General features: G+C 34.4%; 1 protein-coding gene across 2 annotated transcripts in view; it reads left to right on the top strand.

The window, feature by feature from the left end:
- LOC127934750 (protein unc-13 homolog C-like) overlaps nt 1-16,503 on the top strand; it is a 130,011-nt gene that overhangs the window by 23,614 nt on the left and 89,894 nt on the right. For both annotated transcript variants that reach the window (XM_052532322.1, XM_052532323.1), the window contains exons 7-9: nt 886-1,105; nt 3,637-3,864; nt 7,771-7,912. In XM_052532322.1, coding sequence (XP_052388282.1) covers nt 886-1,105; nt 3,637-3,864; nt 7,771-7,912 — 590 coding nt within the window. The remainder of the gene's footprint in view (nt 1-885; nt 1,106-3,636; nt 3,865-7,770; nt 7,913-16,503) is intronic.

The following is a 16,503-nucleotide window of genomic DNA, read 5'->3' as shown; positions in this document are numbered from 1 at the left end:
AGCATGAGATGTTTTTTTTTTTTTCAAATTCCACAATATTATGATTTTTCTGAACACCAGCTGACCGATGCATCTGTGCTTTATGAGGTGTTTTGTTATCAGTGGAGTTCTTGAACTATAGAGCATATAGTTCAATCTGATTTAGAAATATGATTAACTTTTGTGATGTTATGCATGTAAAATATTCACAGTGATTTTGCTGGGGATATGGTACCCAATATGGTATTTTTCATGTGTTTCATTAAAAATATGTGTAGGTACATATTGCTATGCATTTTTATTTTGATGCATATAATTGTAAAGTGTGGAAAATATGCTTTGAACAATTATAATATTATAATATTGCTTATATAATAATATATTTTAACTGTATTTGACTGTGCATTAAAGCATATAAACATAAATCTACTTAGCTAAAACATAACAACCAAAAATGCTTCTTGAAGATATTTTTTTCTCATTTATTTTAACTTGATTTACTAAAATACATAAAATAAATCTGAAATAAGAATGAATGAAAACAATTTAGATATAATAAAAAAAACTAATAAAAATGACATAAACATACAAAAAACCTAACTAACTAAACTTAAACAGTTCAAATTGAAAATACAAAACACAAAAAAATACTATATATATATATATTCCCAATGTTGCAGTGTTTTTCTTGGTAGTTACTCTAATGAACACAGGTTTTCCTGAAAACTGCAGTAATATAGATTTTTGTTTTTTAACCACATTTATTCACAGCTGTGGTGTGCATATCGAGTGCAGTGATCACTGCGAATGCTCATTTTTCTTCTAAGACCTTCAATGATTAGAGAAAAACATTGATTGTGTGTGCATCCTCGTACCTTCTTGTTGTAAATTCTCTCTTTTTCACAGAAACTGCATGTGCTCAGAAAGACCCTGCAAGCATTGATCTATCCCATCTCCTCCACCACACCCCATAATTTCGAGGTGTGGACGGCCACGGCACCCACCTACTGTCACGAGTGTGAGGGTCTGCTGTGGGGCATCGCCCGACAGGGCATGCGCTGCACCGAATGTGGGGTCAAATGCCATGAGAAATGCCAGGACCTCCTGAACGCAGACTGTCTCCAACGTGAGTCCAAATTAAACCTTTTTTTACAGTGCTGATTAAATAAGCTAGATGAAGAAGGTCAAAGCCATCTTTAGAAAGTGTGGTTGGTATTTTAATCACCATTAAAAGTCAAGGATCACCATTACTTTTGCATTAAAATGGGTGTAAAAGCTAAAGTAAGATGTAACTTTTTTTTTTTTTCATTTGGCTGTAATTGTACAAAATTTTGTGGAAAATTTGAGGTTATTTTTATAATTAGGATACCAACTTTACCATATTATGTACATTATGACACTAGATGTAAAATAGTCATACAAGACAGAAAAACAACAATAACACAGAAAGCTTGTTTATTTGGTGTCTCATCAAATTCTGACACACAACTTTTAAATGTTTAACTAAGAAGCAAATTACAAACATTAGGGCAAAATATGCAAATGAAATAAAGTTCATCAGGTAGGTTCATTATTCAAATTGACTTTTTTTCCGCCATTTGAAATAAAAGTGAATTGCAACTTTTTGATTCATAATTCAAATATTTTTTTTTTACAATTATCAGTTTAAATCTTACAAATCTGACTTTATTCCCGTAAAAATAAAAATGTCTGAATTATTACCAATTAATTACCTTTTTAATTTTTATTCCATGAAAATTAGTAATTTGTACACTCAAATTCAGAGAATTATAATTTTTGGATGTATAAATCTGAGATATAAATTGTGAGAATTGCGAACAGAATTTTTCAAATTGTATGAAAAAAAAAGTTGCATTTACTTTTGTTAGTTTTTATTCTATGGCGATAAAATGCTTTTATTCAAAATTCTTAGAAAGTACGGCAGAAAGTAAATAATCAAATGTAAAATTAAACACTTTGCTATGATAAATTATATACTGATCCTTATTACATCTACTAAAGTAATTCAGTCAGGAGAGAATTTCTCCTTGTCTTTGTTGTTTGATTAACATTAAAAACACAGATTATTCACCAGACTAACATAAATATCTTGGTAACGCTGCAGTTTTTTTATACCATTGCAGTTATTGGTGAAGTATGCATGAAGTATGCGAAAAAGTGACAGTTTGGTGATTTTGTGTCATGTTCCACAATCACTCAATCGTGAACAGCTGCAGTGACTAAAAGAAACTCCACAGCTACGCTTTTGCATTATAACAGTGAGGTTTGCATGGGTGAACACTCATTTTTCTTCACAAAAATGTAAGTATATGCTTTATCACGCTGCAAGCCCATAAGCAGTGTTCATCATTTTGAAACGCCTTTGTCTGTCTGTCACACGGCATGGCAGCTCTTAGCTCTGATGATTTGCTTTCGGCAGCTGTTTGTTTTATTGTTTCTTTGTTCTGCCATTTAAACAGAATAACCATTTTCACTTGGGGAAGACTCAAGTGTGCAGCGCAGTGCTCTCAGACGAGCGCTAATGTCAGGCTGTGGTTGAGATATATGTGAAGGGGATCCCTAGGAAACCTCACAGACGTGGCCATCAGCCACAGACACAAATGGGCCTGTACACAGAGAGATTTATTAAACCAGCCATCAAAACCCATCATATTTAAATATGCGTTTGGTTTGGCTTGTATGGTTTGTGAAAGAAAAGACCCCACATTTAGAGCGAGACACCAGTAAACTATCTCTCTCAGTCATGCTGTTTTATTCCTCACATCCAGTAACTTTTAAACACTCTTATAAAGCTTTTGCAAGGTATTTATGATGCTTCTCTGAATGAATGATTCATTTTAATAGAGTGCCGACTGAGAGATATATTTTTCAAACAGCAGTGAGTCATCTGTCCTCCACGAAGTCATCTAGAGATGTGCAACACTACTTTAAAATCAAATAAGTGGCTATTAGATCTTAAAGGGACTTTGGAGAGCGACACCGCTGGCCGATGTTGTACGCATCACGAGTGATGCTAAAAAGTTGTTCCTCATTGCAAAATAACATCGCACCTAAACTAAACCTAAAAACAATTATTAACAAAAGTAAGATTATGTGAGCTAAAATGCATTTGCTGTTGCAACCATGCCATTTTAGCTTGCTTCTTCAAGCCTTTGAATTTTTTAGCATGTTTTCTGAGACTCGAGAGCTCCACATCATCATTGCACCCTATACCGGGTGCACTACTGAGCAAGTTTACTACGCAAGAAAAGTAATACATTTGGAGCTAGTTATGTGATGCAAACATCAAAATTTAATAGTTTACAAATCATGCACTATGGTAAAAGTGTTTTGAGGTTATAACATACTATTATACAAAGAACCATTTAATAGTTTGACAAATAGTTGATAATTTATTGTCACTAGCTGTAATTTCAGTTGCATATGCATATGTATAGATACCCTTTTGGAGTTCTGCACAAATGTAGGTACACTTATATGCAAAGAAATAATCCAAATCTGGCATAAATAATTCACTACCCACAACATATTTTCAGTGCACTGTAATTTAGGATGCATTTTCTATATGTGTGCAAGTTGGAATCACATCTCGTATCAGCAGTGATGATGTGAGAACTCATGTAAATCACTCTACAGGTGCCGTAGAGAAGAGCTCGAAACATGGAGCCGAAGACAAAACCCAAAACATCATCATGGCCATGAAGGAACGGATGAAAATCAGGGAGAAGAACCGGCCCGAGGTGTTTGAGGTAATCCAGGAGATGTTTCAGCTCTCGAAGGAAGACTTCAGCACTCACCTGAAGACGGCCAAACTGGCTGTGCTGGAGGGGACGTCCAAGTGGTCTGCCAAAATTACCATCACAGGTGAGTAATGAATGAATCTCATTATAAAATTATATTAAGGGGGTCATATGATGTGATTTAAATTTGCCCTTTCTCTTTGGAGTGTAACAAGCTCTTGGTGCATAGAGAAGATCTGTAAAGTTGCAAAAACTAAAGTCTCAAATCCAAAGAATCATTCTTTATTAAAGTTAAGAGTCAACCACGCCCCCCTAAAATGGCTCGTACTAACACGCCCCTACATGTCTACATCACGATGTGGGAAGATTTGCATAACGCCGCTCAAATGTTCACAAAAAGAAAGAAGTCGTAACTTTAACGCAAGTTTTGAGCAGTGTAAAGTCGTGCTTGTTGTTTGGCGTTTCTCTAATCACAAATGCAGACGTGGTTTATGTTTTCGCAGTGCGATACGCGATGTATGTATATATATATATATATATATATATATATATATATATATATATATATATATATATATATATATATATATATATATATATATATATATAAATTTTGTTTTATATATTTAATATGATTATTTTACAATTATTGTTATATTATAATTTTATTTAATGTAGCATTTCATACAGATTTTGTAAAAATTATTATTAATTTTTTTGTATGTTTATTTATTATTATTGTTTTATTAATTTTTTTATTTTTTATTTCTTTTTATTTATTTGTTATTATTTTTTATTATTATTTTTTTTATTGTAGTTTTTAGTTGTTGGTGTTTTTGACTAGTTTCTTGAGGTTCACTCTTAATGTCTGTCTGTGCGTCTGTGCGTCTGTGACTGGAACAGACCCTACACTGAGAAAATACTGCTCAGTTTAGTTTGGGAAATGTGCCGAGAGTTTTGCTTGTTTTCTGACAGCTCAAACCGTTAGACGACAGCAACCATCTGCTGTGGACAGAAGCGTAGGCCGTCGCAGCCTTTTCTCTGAGTCATAAAGCACAGTTTCTGTCCATCTGCAGATGTACGTCCTTGCATTGCTTCGTTTCAGTCATATTTTGTCTCCCAGAAGCCGCTGTATTAGTTCAGCTGTCTGCCAGGTAAAGCTGGATCCTGTGTGTGTCCGTATCAGTGATGCTCCTTCACCTGACTTTGAGGGTCAACAGAGGCTGTGAATTATTGCCAAGCTTGCAACGCTGCCAGAGTGTCAATAGAACACAGAGAGAAAAACAGCTCTCTGCTTAAAGGTCCCCTGAAGTGCCTTGAAACAACCAGTGTTATTCTAACTGGTGACGTCATTTAAACTGAAACAGGAAGAGAGGGCGGGACATATTGAGCAGCCACTCCCCCTTTTTAAAATAGACCTCATTTGCACCAATCGAAAGCATATTTACACTGTCTGAATCATTTCCTATCACCTACATTGTGCACTACGAGCCATTTACTGTACAGGAAATACTACATTGTGAACAAGTGACTGATCTCGGCAAGCATTTCAGCATTTATAGTTATAGTGCAATGTGGGGGCGGAGCTTCGGATTCTAGAGTGCATTTGATTGGTCAGAAGATTTGATGAGAAGATGAAGTATGATGTGCCGTCAAAAAATTAGTTGAGCATACATTTTATAATACATTTTTCTTGAGAAGCAAACTGAAGCAATCGAGACTTATTTTCAGAGAATCTGCTTGAATTATATTTAATTCATAACACAAAAAAACAATATTCTTTTCTTGAACAGATTTATTTTTCTTACCCATTGACGAATATGTTTTTTCAGATCAATACAAAAATTTTGCCACAACATAAAAACAAAAAAAATACTGTACAAGGCAATTGCAAATTTATATTTCACAATTATTATTTTTTTTCTCCAGTTGCAAATATATTTAGATGCTATATCTCACAATTCTGAGAATTGCAAGATTTAAAATCGTAATTCCGTGGAAAATTCTGAATTGAATATAAACCTTTAAAAATGCTTTAAACTTTCTTTTAATTGTAAGTTTACATCTTGCAGTTCCGTTTTTTTTTTTTTTTTTTGTAAAGGCAATTGTGGTAATTTATCTCTCAATTCTGAGTTTACATCTTGTAATTCAGATTTTTTTTTGCTTCGAAATGTGAGATGAAAAGAAACAAGCTTCAATAGATCATGCTTAATTGGCCAATGGGGTTTAAAAAAGTTTTTTTTTTTTTTTTTGCTTCCTCAAATATGTGTATCATGTTTGAAGGAACATTTGAAGCACGAACATACTCGTTAAGGAGATGTTTTTCGTTTTGTTTTCTGTTTTTTTTTTTTTTTGCTCTACAGAGATAGATTATTGTCCCTTGTGCCTAAAAACAATATGAGTGTCACTGTGAGACATGCTGACGTGACATGAATTTGTGAACAAGCCTTTGGAAACACACACAAACACTCAGAGACGCCATCCTTCTTTCATTCTAGCTAAACTATATTACCCTCTTCAACCAGTCCGGTGAAATTGCACCAATCTCTGTCTGTCTCCAAGCCCAAGGATATATGTTCCCTGAATAATTTAGCACCCTGCTCGTTCATAATTAATGAGGCGAGAGCTTCCTGTGAACTACTATTGGCTCTGTGACGGATGGCATCCCCATTGACTGAGTTCAGTGCCACAGTCAGGCTAAACACTGCTTTTATCTTGTATTATTGCACATTCGTCTGTTTTGAATGGACGTTTTAGTTATTAAGGGTGCCATATGTACAAAGACATACACACTGGACACAACTGATGTCCAAGGATGGATTGTGGTCCTACACTGAAAAAATGTATAATAAATTTAACAAATAGATGAAAAGAAACAAGTAACAGTGAACTCTTAAAACATGCTCCAATAGTATGTGTTTTTCCAATAGTGTTTTATTTACAGCATTGAAAAATCATTGTATAGATTGTACCAGACCCGTGTTTTGAATGATTAATATCTTGAATTCATTTTTATTGTATATTTTGGGCTTTCTTCTCTCTATATATATACTGTGTGTGTGTGTGTGTGTGTGTGTGTGTGTGTGTGTGTGTGTGTGTGTGTGTGTGTGTGTGTCTTTTATGTTTAAATTATTTTTATTTTACTTTTAGCTATTTTAGTAGTTCTGTTTTAGCTACTGTATTCTAGAAGTTAAACTAAGTAAAAATGTTTTATTGGCAACTAATTGAAATAAAATACATTTATTTCTTTAAATTTCAGTCAATGTTGATTTTATTTAATGCAACCATAATATGCATTCATATATTTGTTTTGTTTTAATTAACTATTATAACCCTGTGGGCACCAGCATTTTAGGAGGATTTTGACTTCATATATCAAAGTTTTGCCTGAAAGCTGCAGATTTACAAAACTAAAATCAAAACACAAATAACGTACTTGTGAGGCACAATTGAATGAGATATTAGGACTTGTTTTTAGAGAAACAAGATTTTCTATTCTTGAATTAAATGTAATGTATTTATTTATTAAGCTTGAATAAAACTGAATTTACTGTGCTGTGTTTAATATAAGAAAATACTACCAAACTTGGGTGTATTTAATTCAAAATGTTTGTATTATTGATTCTGATTTGATGTCTCCTTTGTGTAATAATTCCCAAATAATGAGAAATGGCATCGCAAACATAAGAAAAAAGTAGTAGGAATGGAAACACGATGTGTTTAATAGATTACCTGCATAATCAACATCAGCATAATGATTTAGAAGCCTCATGTAGTGTAGTTAGTTTATCTTTTCTTAAGTTATTTCTCATTGTGCCACGGGTTTCCAAACTCACGGACCCTTGCAGTCATATCCTTCTCAATACTCTTTATATTGCTTTGTGTACTAAAACCGGCATCAAAATGTCCAGTTCTTTGGACAATAGCATTATATCTCCCATGCATATGTTGTTTTGCTTGCTTCATGGATGCACAATTCACAGTTCACAATTCATTCATAGTTTTTTCTTCTGTATTTTTTTTTCTGTAGTTGTATGTGCTCAAGGTTTGCAAGCCAAAGACAAGACGGGCTCCAGTGACCCCTACGTCACAGTACAAGTGGGAAAGACCAAACGCAGGACAAAGACCGTTTTTGGCAATCTCAACCCGGTCTGGGATGAGAAGTTCTTCTTGTGAGTATCACAGAAAGCAGATGTGTTTTCTGTTTATTTACCTTCTGTGTTGCAATGTTAACATTGTGCTGATGGTAAGAGATCCACGTTGCTCTAGAGATGCAGTTTCTATTTCACAACATTTCTGCCACTCAATCACAAACAAATTTTCAATTAAAATTTTTTTTTTTGGTACTCAAAGGAGATTTTTGGTCTGTTTTGAACATAGTTCTGGTCCTAAATGAGGAGTAATGGAAATCAATTCTATTCCTGTTGGCTTTGTCATGCTATCATGGGACCATTTCTTTTCATATTCCTTAGTATATCCTGAAGCTTTTGCAGTCATAGGTGTTGCATTGTAGTGAGGGTGGACTCACTTTCCTGCTCCATTCATAAACCTTTGTTAGGATTTGATATTTCTGATGATGCAGAGAGCCAATAAACCAGAAGCATGAGATCTACAGCACTATTGACTGTAGGAAAATCATACAGTACAGTCTGACAGAAGCTTTATTTCTTGTGTGGTTATGGTGACAGACGGCTGTTCCTGATTCTTAGTTGCTCTTTTCATTAAGGTTTTTCTGAGGTCACACTGCTGTCGTTTGTGGCTTGTTGTGTGATCATAGGGAGAGCAAACACCTTTTTATTCCAATTCAGTTCCTGGGTTTGAATTTATTCATATATCCATCAATGATAAATGATAAATTTGATAAATGATAAAAATTATAAATAAATAGATGGCTGGATATATGGATAAATAGATAGATGGATGGATAAATTGATTGACAGATGGCTATATGGATGGATAGATGGATGGATGGATAGATAGTTGAATGAGTGGATAGATGGATGGATATATGATGGATGGATGGATGGATGGATGGATAGATAGTTGAATGAATGGATATATGATGGATGGATAAATTGTTGAAGAATGGATAGATGGATTATGATGGATGGATGAATAGTTGAATGAATGGATAGATGGATGGATATATGATGGGTGGATGGATGGATGGATAGATAGTTGAATGAATGGATAGATGGATGGATATATGATGGATGGATGGATGGATGGATGGATGGATAGATAGTTGAATGAATGGATAGATGGATGGATATATGATGGGTGGATGGATGGATAGTTGAATGAATGGATAGATAGATGGATGGATATATGATGGATGGATGGATGGATGGATGGATGGATGGATAAATTGTTGAAGAATGGATAGATGGATTATGATGGATGGATGGATAGTTGAATGAATGGATAGATGGATGGATATATGATGGGTGGATGGATGGATGGATAGATAGTTGAATGAATGGATAGATGGATGGATATATGATGGATGGATGGATGGATAGATAGTTGAATGAATGGATAGATGGATGGATATATGGTGGATGGATGGATGGATGGATAGATAGATAGTTGAATGAATGGATATATGATGGATGGATAAATTGTTGAAGAATGGATAGATGGATTATGATGGATGGATGAATAGTTGAATGAATGGATAGATGGATGGATATATGATGGGTGGATAGATGGATGGATGGATAGTTGAATGAATGGATAGATGGATGGATATATGATGGATGGATGGATGGATGGATGGATAGTTGAATGAATGGATAGATAGATGGATGGATATATGATGTATGGATGGATGGATGGATGGATGGATAAATTGTTGAAGAATGGATAGATGGATTATAATGGATGGATAGATAGTTGAATGAATGGATAGATGGATGGATATATGATGGATGGATGGATGGATGGATAAATTGTTGAAGAATGGATAGATGGATTATGATGGATGGATGGATAGTTGAATGAATGGATAGATGGATGGATATATGATGGGTGGATGGATGGATGGATAGATAGTTGAATGAATGGATATATGATGGATGGATAAATTGTTGAAGAATGGATAGATGGATTATGATGGATGGATGAATAGTTGAATGAATGGATAGATGGATGGATATATGATGGGTGGATGGATGGATGGATGGATAGTTGAATGAATGGATAGATGGATGGATATATGATGGATGGATGGATGGATGGATAGTTGAATGAATGGATAGATAGATGGATGGATATATGATGGATGGATGGATGGATGGATAAATTGTTGAAGAATGGATAGATGGATTATGATTGATGGATGGATAGTTGAATGAATGGATAGATGGATGGATATATGATGGGTGGATGGATGGATGGATGGATAGATAGTTGAATGAATGGATAGATGGATGGATATATGATGGGTGGATGGATGGATGGATAGATAGTTGAATGAATGGATAGATGGATGGATATATGATGGATGGATGGATGGATGGATAGTTGAATGAATGGATAGATGGATGTATATATGATGGATGGATGGATGGATGGATAGTTGAATGAATGGATAGATGGATGGATGGATGGATGGATAGTTGAATGAATGGATAGATGGATGGATATATGATAGATGGATGGATGGATAAATAGTTGAATGAATGGATAGATGGATGTATATATGATGGATGGATGGATGGATGGATAGTTGAATGAATGGATAGATGGATGGATGGATGGATGGATAGTTGAATGAATGGATAGATGGATGGATATATGATAGATGGATGGATGGATAAATAGTTGAATGAATGGATAGATGGATGGATGGATGGATGGATAGATAGTTGAATGAATGGATATATGATGGATGGATAAATTGTTGAATGAATCGATATATGGATTATATAGGATGGATGGATGGATAGATAGATAGATACTTCAGATAGTTGAATGAATGGATGGATATATGATGGATGGACAGATGGATGGATGGCTAGATGGATAGATATATGGATGGATGATAGATTTTTTTTCTGTTTTTCACAAAGTAAAAAGTATATATACCAAATTCAGTGCCTATTTTTGGATCAAATACCGTACACAACTACTGCTTTCCTTTACACCCTTTAATAAAAGGATCTTCTTCATTTTGATTAGTTTGGGATGCGTCCTGCTCTGTATTTTTCATTACTTTATAGATAAATAACTAAAGCAGTTTTATATCAGTAGTACAGTCGTTCTGGCCAGCCTTCGTTCACACCATGAGCAAACAGAACGAATGCGGTGAACCAAGTGAAACAAAGTAACTCCAATCCTTCAGCCTGTATTAAATACGAGAGGACCCCGCTGGTGCCTTGAATATTAAACCGCTGAATCCCATCGGCAGATATCAGCGCTGCAGCGGTCTGCTGGTGTACTGAACTTTAGATGTGTTGTTGCTGTGAGGGAGGATTGCTGGATTATTAGAGACAGTCATTAGAGCTACAGCACATCTTATACCACCCCTAATCCTCATCGCCCACTTTCATTTCCATTTCAATCCGAGTTTACGATCTTAATCCTGAGAGAAATGCCAGCGTCTGCCTGTGGAGGAGGGTTTATAATCTTTAATGGATTGTTCTATATGTTAAAGGCCACACAGATTTCTCTCATATATGCTTACATATGTTTGTACACAGTGGCTATGTTGGGCATATTCTAGAGTAAATGTTATATTTATTGTGTTTATGTTCTAGGGGACACAAAATCTTCTGGGTAGTTGCCAGAGCAATGATATGCAGTGTGTAAAATGTTCACATAGTCTTTGACAAAACTTGATTTTTCTTTGCTTGTTGTTCAAAATTTAGCTTTCTATGAAACTTGCACATATTCAAGTATTTATTTATTTATAATAATGCATGAAGCTAAATGAATTAAATAGCAACATTTTTATTTAAAATACTGTTTTTGTTAAAAAGTGAAAATTGAAAAAATGCTGGTGGCTGGCAAAAAAAAGACTTAAATTGGTTTGACACTACTGTTTTCTGTCTTGCTTTTTCTCTATCCACCTTCGCTTTCTAAACAGCTTCAGTGCTCATTTTTCATCTTCTCATCTTCTACTTGGTTGGTGGCTGGGATTTTTAATGATTGGTGCAGAAAGCGTTGAGGGAGGGAAGGGTGAACACAGGGTTGGCAGACCAAACCCTTCACAAGGGTTTCCTATAGAAACGTCGACACAAACTTTCCCATAATGCTTAAAGGCTATGTCTTCAAGCTCCCCAGGACTGTCAGATTTCCACACATCAGGCTATGATTCACTACGCTTGCTCTAGCGGCTCATGTAGCCTGTGGAATCAGTGCATAACTTCCTCTTTAAGCGCATGAGATCAGTGGAGGAAGTAAAGCGTGCATTACTCAGAGGACATCACTCTCTCAGCAGCCATCAACAGCCATTAACACTGTCATACTCTACATAAGAGCGGTTTGGGTGAAATGACCCCTAATGGATCCCACCCAACACCACTCAGAATGATGCTCACTAAGACAAGACTCACTATTACTGCTGCTCATAATCAGCCTTAGTGATATGAACAAATACATAACTAGATCGAAAGCACCACTGCTTTAGTATTAAGTTGCTAAATGAAAAAATAAGAATATATATTTATTTATTCAAATAGAAAGAGGACACACTAAGGTCTGCTTTTGGTATTCCTAATACAGTCTTAATACAGTCCAAGATCAAATTTGCACTGGTAAAATGGCAAAATTGGGCAATTAGACCTGAAAAAAGTGCTTTTTGTTCGATAATTTATCTTTAATAAACAGCTCAGATTGTCATAAAATGCTAAATGTTAATATATATGTATTTATAATCATTAATAAATAAATAAATAAATAATATATTTACTAATTAATTCATTCATTCATAAAATAAAATGTGAAATAATGATATATTTGTATTTTTAAAATAATTATACACAAATAAATTATATATATATACATATACATATACATTATAAGCTTTAATAAATGGCATAAATTGGCATATTTATTTATTTATATTATAAATATTATATTTATTCAATTATAAATGAATTAATGAAATAAATTATATGATTTTATACACACACATATATTTATATATATATACAGCCATGGTTTAGGAAATGAGAAAAGGAGAAACAAAAAACCTGGGGCTGAAGCTTATAGAGCTGAAACTGAGTGAGAGTGATTTTGAGAAAGACACACACACATCTACAGTGAATATTAAAGAAGAGATGCTGTTGTACAGTGTGTGTGTGTGTGTGTGTGTGTGTGTAGCTGACCTCGCCCTGTTATGAGAAATGAGAAATGTGACAGGTAATTACATCCAGTCTGTGGCTTACTTGAGCAGTAATGTAAGAGGCCGAGCTATATAGTGAATACAGTTGCACCTAAAGGCCGCAGTTAGACACAAGAAGCAGCGACGAGCCTCAGCCCCTTCAGCTGTGACTGGATTCCCAGTAAAACAGTCTCAGGTGTCTTATTACTGTTAGAACACACTCTCCTTCTACTATTGGTCGAGCACATGGATAGTTCCGCCCCAAACCCATGCCATTGGTTGATTCAGTGGTGCAGGATCCGCCTGTTGGGATGCTCAATCAAAAAGAGCAATCTTTGGAAAGGGTCACAGTGTTTACACTTTTCTGAGGAATCTGGCAAAAATACCAAGTTACTTTGGAGCTCTGGAGTTAATACAGTCCAAAATTAAATGATCAATTATTGTGAAGTATTATGATTTTTTTTTTTTCACCTGAAAAAAGTGACATCTTTGGCTAGGTAACTTGCCTTTTTTTATTTAATAAATGGCATAAATTGTGAAATTCCTTTACATTTATATATATATATATATATATATATATATATATATATATATATATATATATATAAAACTACTATATAATATAATAATTTATTTTAATTTTATTTATATTTATTCTGCAAATGCAGTATGTGAAAGGGAGCATGTGTGGGAAATCACTCTGTGGCTTTCCGTCTGTGCCTTTCTTCATCTAAAGCTCATGATAAATATCTGAGTCTGTACGGTGATGAGAGACTCCAGGATCGCTGGATTTGGAAGGATTTATGCAGGATTATGGGGAAATGTATATTATGAGATGAGCTCTTAGTACCTCTCACCTGTTTAAACTTTTTCAAAGAGAGAAAAGCATTAGAGAGATAATGGAAGCCCTGTTAATTTGTTTTCTCAGGTGGATAGTATGTCATAATAGCAGGTTAAACCCATCAAACGATCTCCACAGTAGGTGTTTTTATAACATCTGATGAAGAGCTGCTATAAATCTCCCCGATCTTGACAGAAAGCTTCTGTTGTGTTGTATTTTCTCTTCTCACCTCACTTTTTAGTGTGCGGCGTGTCGTGAAACACGATGGCAGATGGAAGTCGATCTGTGGTGTGGGTTCACTTCTCATTAGTGGCTCGCCCACTCAGAAGTAGCATCGTCTGGCTAGTCTCATTAGCATATTAGCGCACTTTCTGGATTAGCTTTAAACTAAAACGTTCTAGTGCTTTCAAGCTTACTTCAAAGAAACGCAGAAACTGGGCTAATTTCTCTCATTTAAAAAATAATACGGTTTTTGATATAGCTGCTGACTGTTAATGCAAACTGTGCAGCGTTGAGGATTTGCCCATTTCTAAGGCTTTATTAATAGTTAAAATGTCACTTCACTGAATACATTACTAAATTTTTACATGCACAGATTGAATCCATTTTAGTTTAATTGGTGGTCAGTCATTTTTGGGAAGAGACGTCTGTTCCACAGTGATTTGGTCTTTGACCCAAAGCAGAACGGTTTAAATATGACAATTGAGACAATGAGAAAATATGCAACATTTTGGCATTTTGGTTGATTTCCATTAGTTTCAAAAGCCAAAAGAAAAAGAGGCAAAGACAGAGAGAAGAGGAAAGAAAAAAAGGAAAGAAAAGAAAGAAAGAAACCCATATTATAAGCTTTTACTTTTACTCATTCCTTGAACCATTTATCTTTAACTTTCACTGCATGTTTGGAGTCAAGATTTTTTTATGTTTTCGAAATAACTTTCCTCTGCTCACCAAGGCTGTATTTACTTGTTTTAAAACAGTAAAAACAGTAAAACTGTGAAATATTATTACAATTTAAAATAACCATTTTCTATGTTAGTATAAAATAAAATAAAATAAATTATTGTAATCAAAGCTGTATTTTCAGCATCATTCCTCCAGTCTTCAGTGTCACATGATCTTCAGAAATTGTTCTAATTTGCTGATTAGCTGCTAAAGAAACGTTTCTGATTGTTGTCAACATTTACTGAAATAGATACATAATAAAATCTACTTTTGATCAATTTAATGCATCCTTGCTGATTAAAAGTAAATCAAATAAATAAAGTTAGTGTCAGACCTGATGTTTTCAAATAAAGCGCTGTCGTCCAGGTTTGTCTGGCGCTCACAGTGATCGTTTTTCACTCAAACCGTTCCTGTAATGTGATGATATTTATATTTCCTCCTTAGGACGGTGTCAGTCAGTGTGATTTGATGTGATGTGTTTCGGGGCTGCGCTGTGAGGTTGTGGTGTGTTTCTGCATCTGTGAGCGTCTGTCTGCAGGCGTAACGTCTGTCTGTGAGACCGTGTCTCTCTCTATTCACTCCTTCACCGGAGAGACAGACGCAGACATGGACCACAGGAGGCTAAGTGCCCTGTTTGAAGATTCAGTGGAGCATATGACCTTTAAAAGCAGTTCGGCAAGCAGATCGCCACTCTTGTGCTCTCAGCTCATGTGTGTGTGTGTGTGTAATTTCTTGGCTATACTTTAGGGACAAAACTGTCCGTTGACATCAGCTAAATAACAAAAGACTTTTCTTTGGGGACGTCCTCAAAGGTAAACTGAGTCTTAAGTACAGTCAGTAGTGTTTTGTCATGAGAAAGAAAAACCACAAATGAAACCAAATGAAGATTTTTAAGTCTCCTGGTTCTCAGTTTCTGAAAGAAAAAGAAAAAAGTTTCAGATGAAATCTCATCATTGTCTCAATCTGTGCTCAGATTTCCTAAAATATTAAATGTGATGCATGCAATCAACGTTTCTAAACTGCTATCCATCTTCATTTTATACACTGCAACATATTATTTTCTTCCTCTGTATTTTTGTCTTATGATATATTAATGCTTTTCTGTCCAGGTAATATTTTTCCTCAAAATTAAAAGACAATAAATGAATTATAATGCATAGAGGAAATTGAGACTATTTTATGATTTTTAGATTATTTTATATTGTGACTTTTTAATTACAATTATTCACCCCCCCCCCCCCCTCTTTTCTTGTCACTGTAATACGGATAAAACTTTAAAATATACATATAATAACTCAAAAATATAAATAAATTGATAAATAATGTATATAGAAAACTCTCAATCTTCATGTTTTACACTTCCAAAAATTAATTACTGTCTTGTTTTACACTGCAAACATAGTAATATATATATATATATATATATATATATATATATATATATATATATATACAAATATATATATATATATACAAATATATTTAGAAAAATTACTTATTTTCTGATTTTCTGATTTTAATCAATTGATGCCAATGCGCTCAGAAGAATTAACTTAATTTAAACCAAAAACAAGCTTTAATTTTTCAAGAAATACATTCAAGACTTTGAAGTTATTTTGCATGTCCAGTAAATTTGTCTTTGTTTAAGACCG

Source organism: Carassius gibelio, chromosome A18 (assembly GCF_023724105.1).
Source record: "Carassius gibelio isolate Cgi1373 ecotype wild population from Czech Republic chromosome A18, carGib1.2-hapl.c, whole genome shotgun sequence".
NCBI lineage: Eukaryota > Metazoa > Chordata > Actinopteri > Cypriniformes > Cyprinidae > Carassius > Carassius gibelio.
Note: the sequence above shows the minus strand (reverse complement) of the source record. Positions and strands in the feature narration are given on the sequence as shown.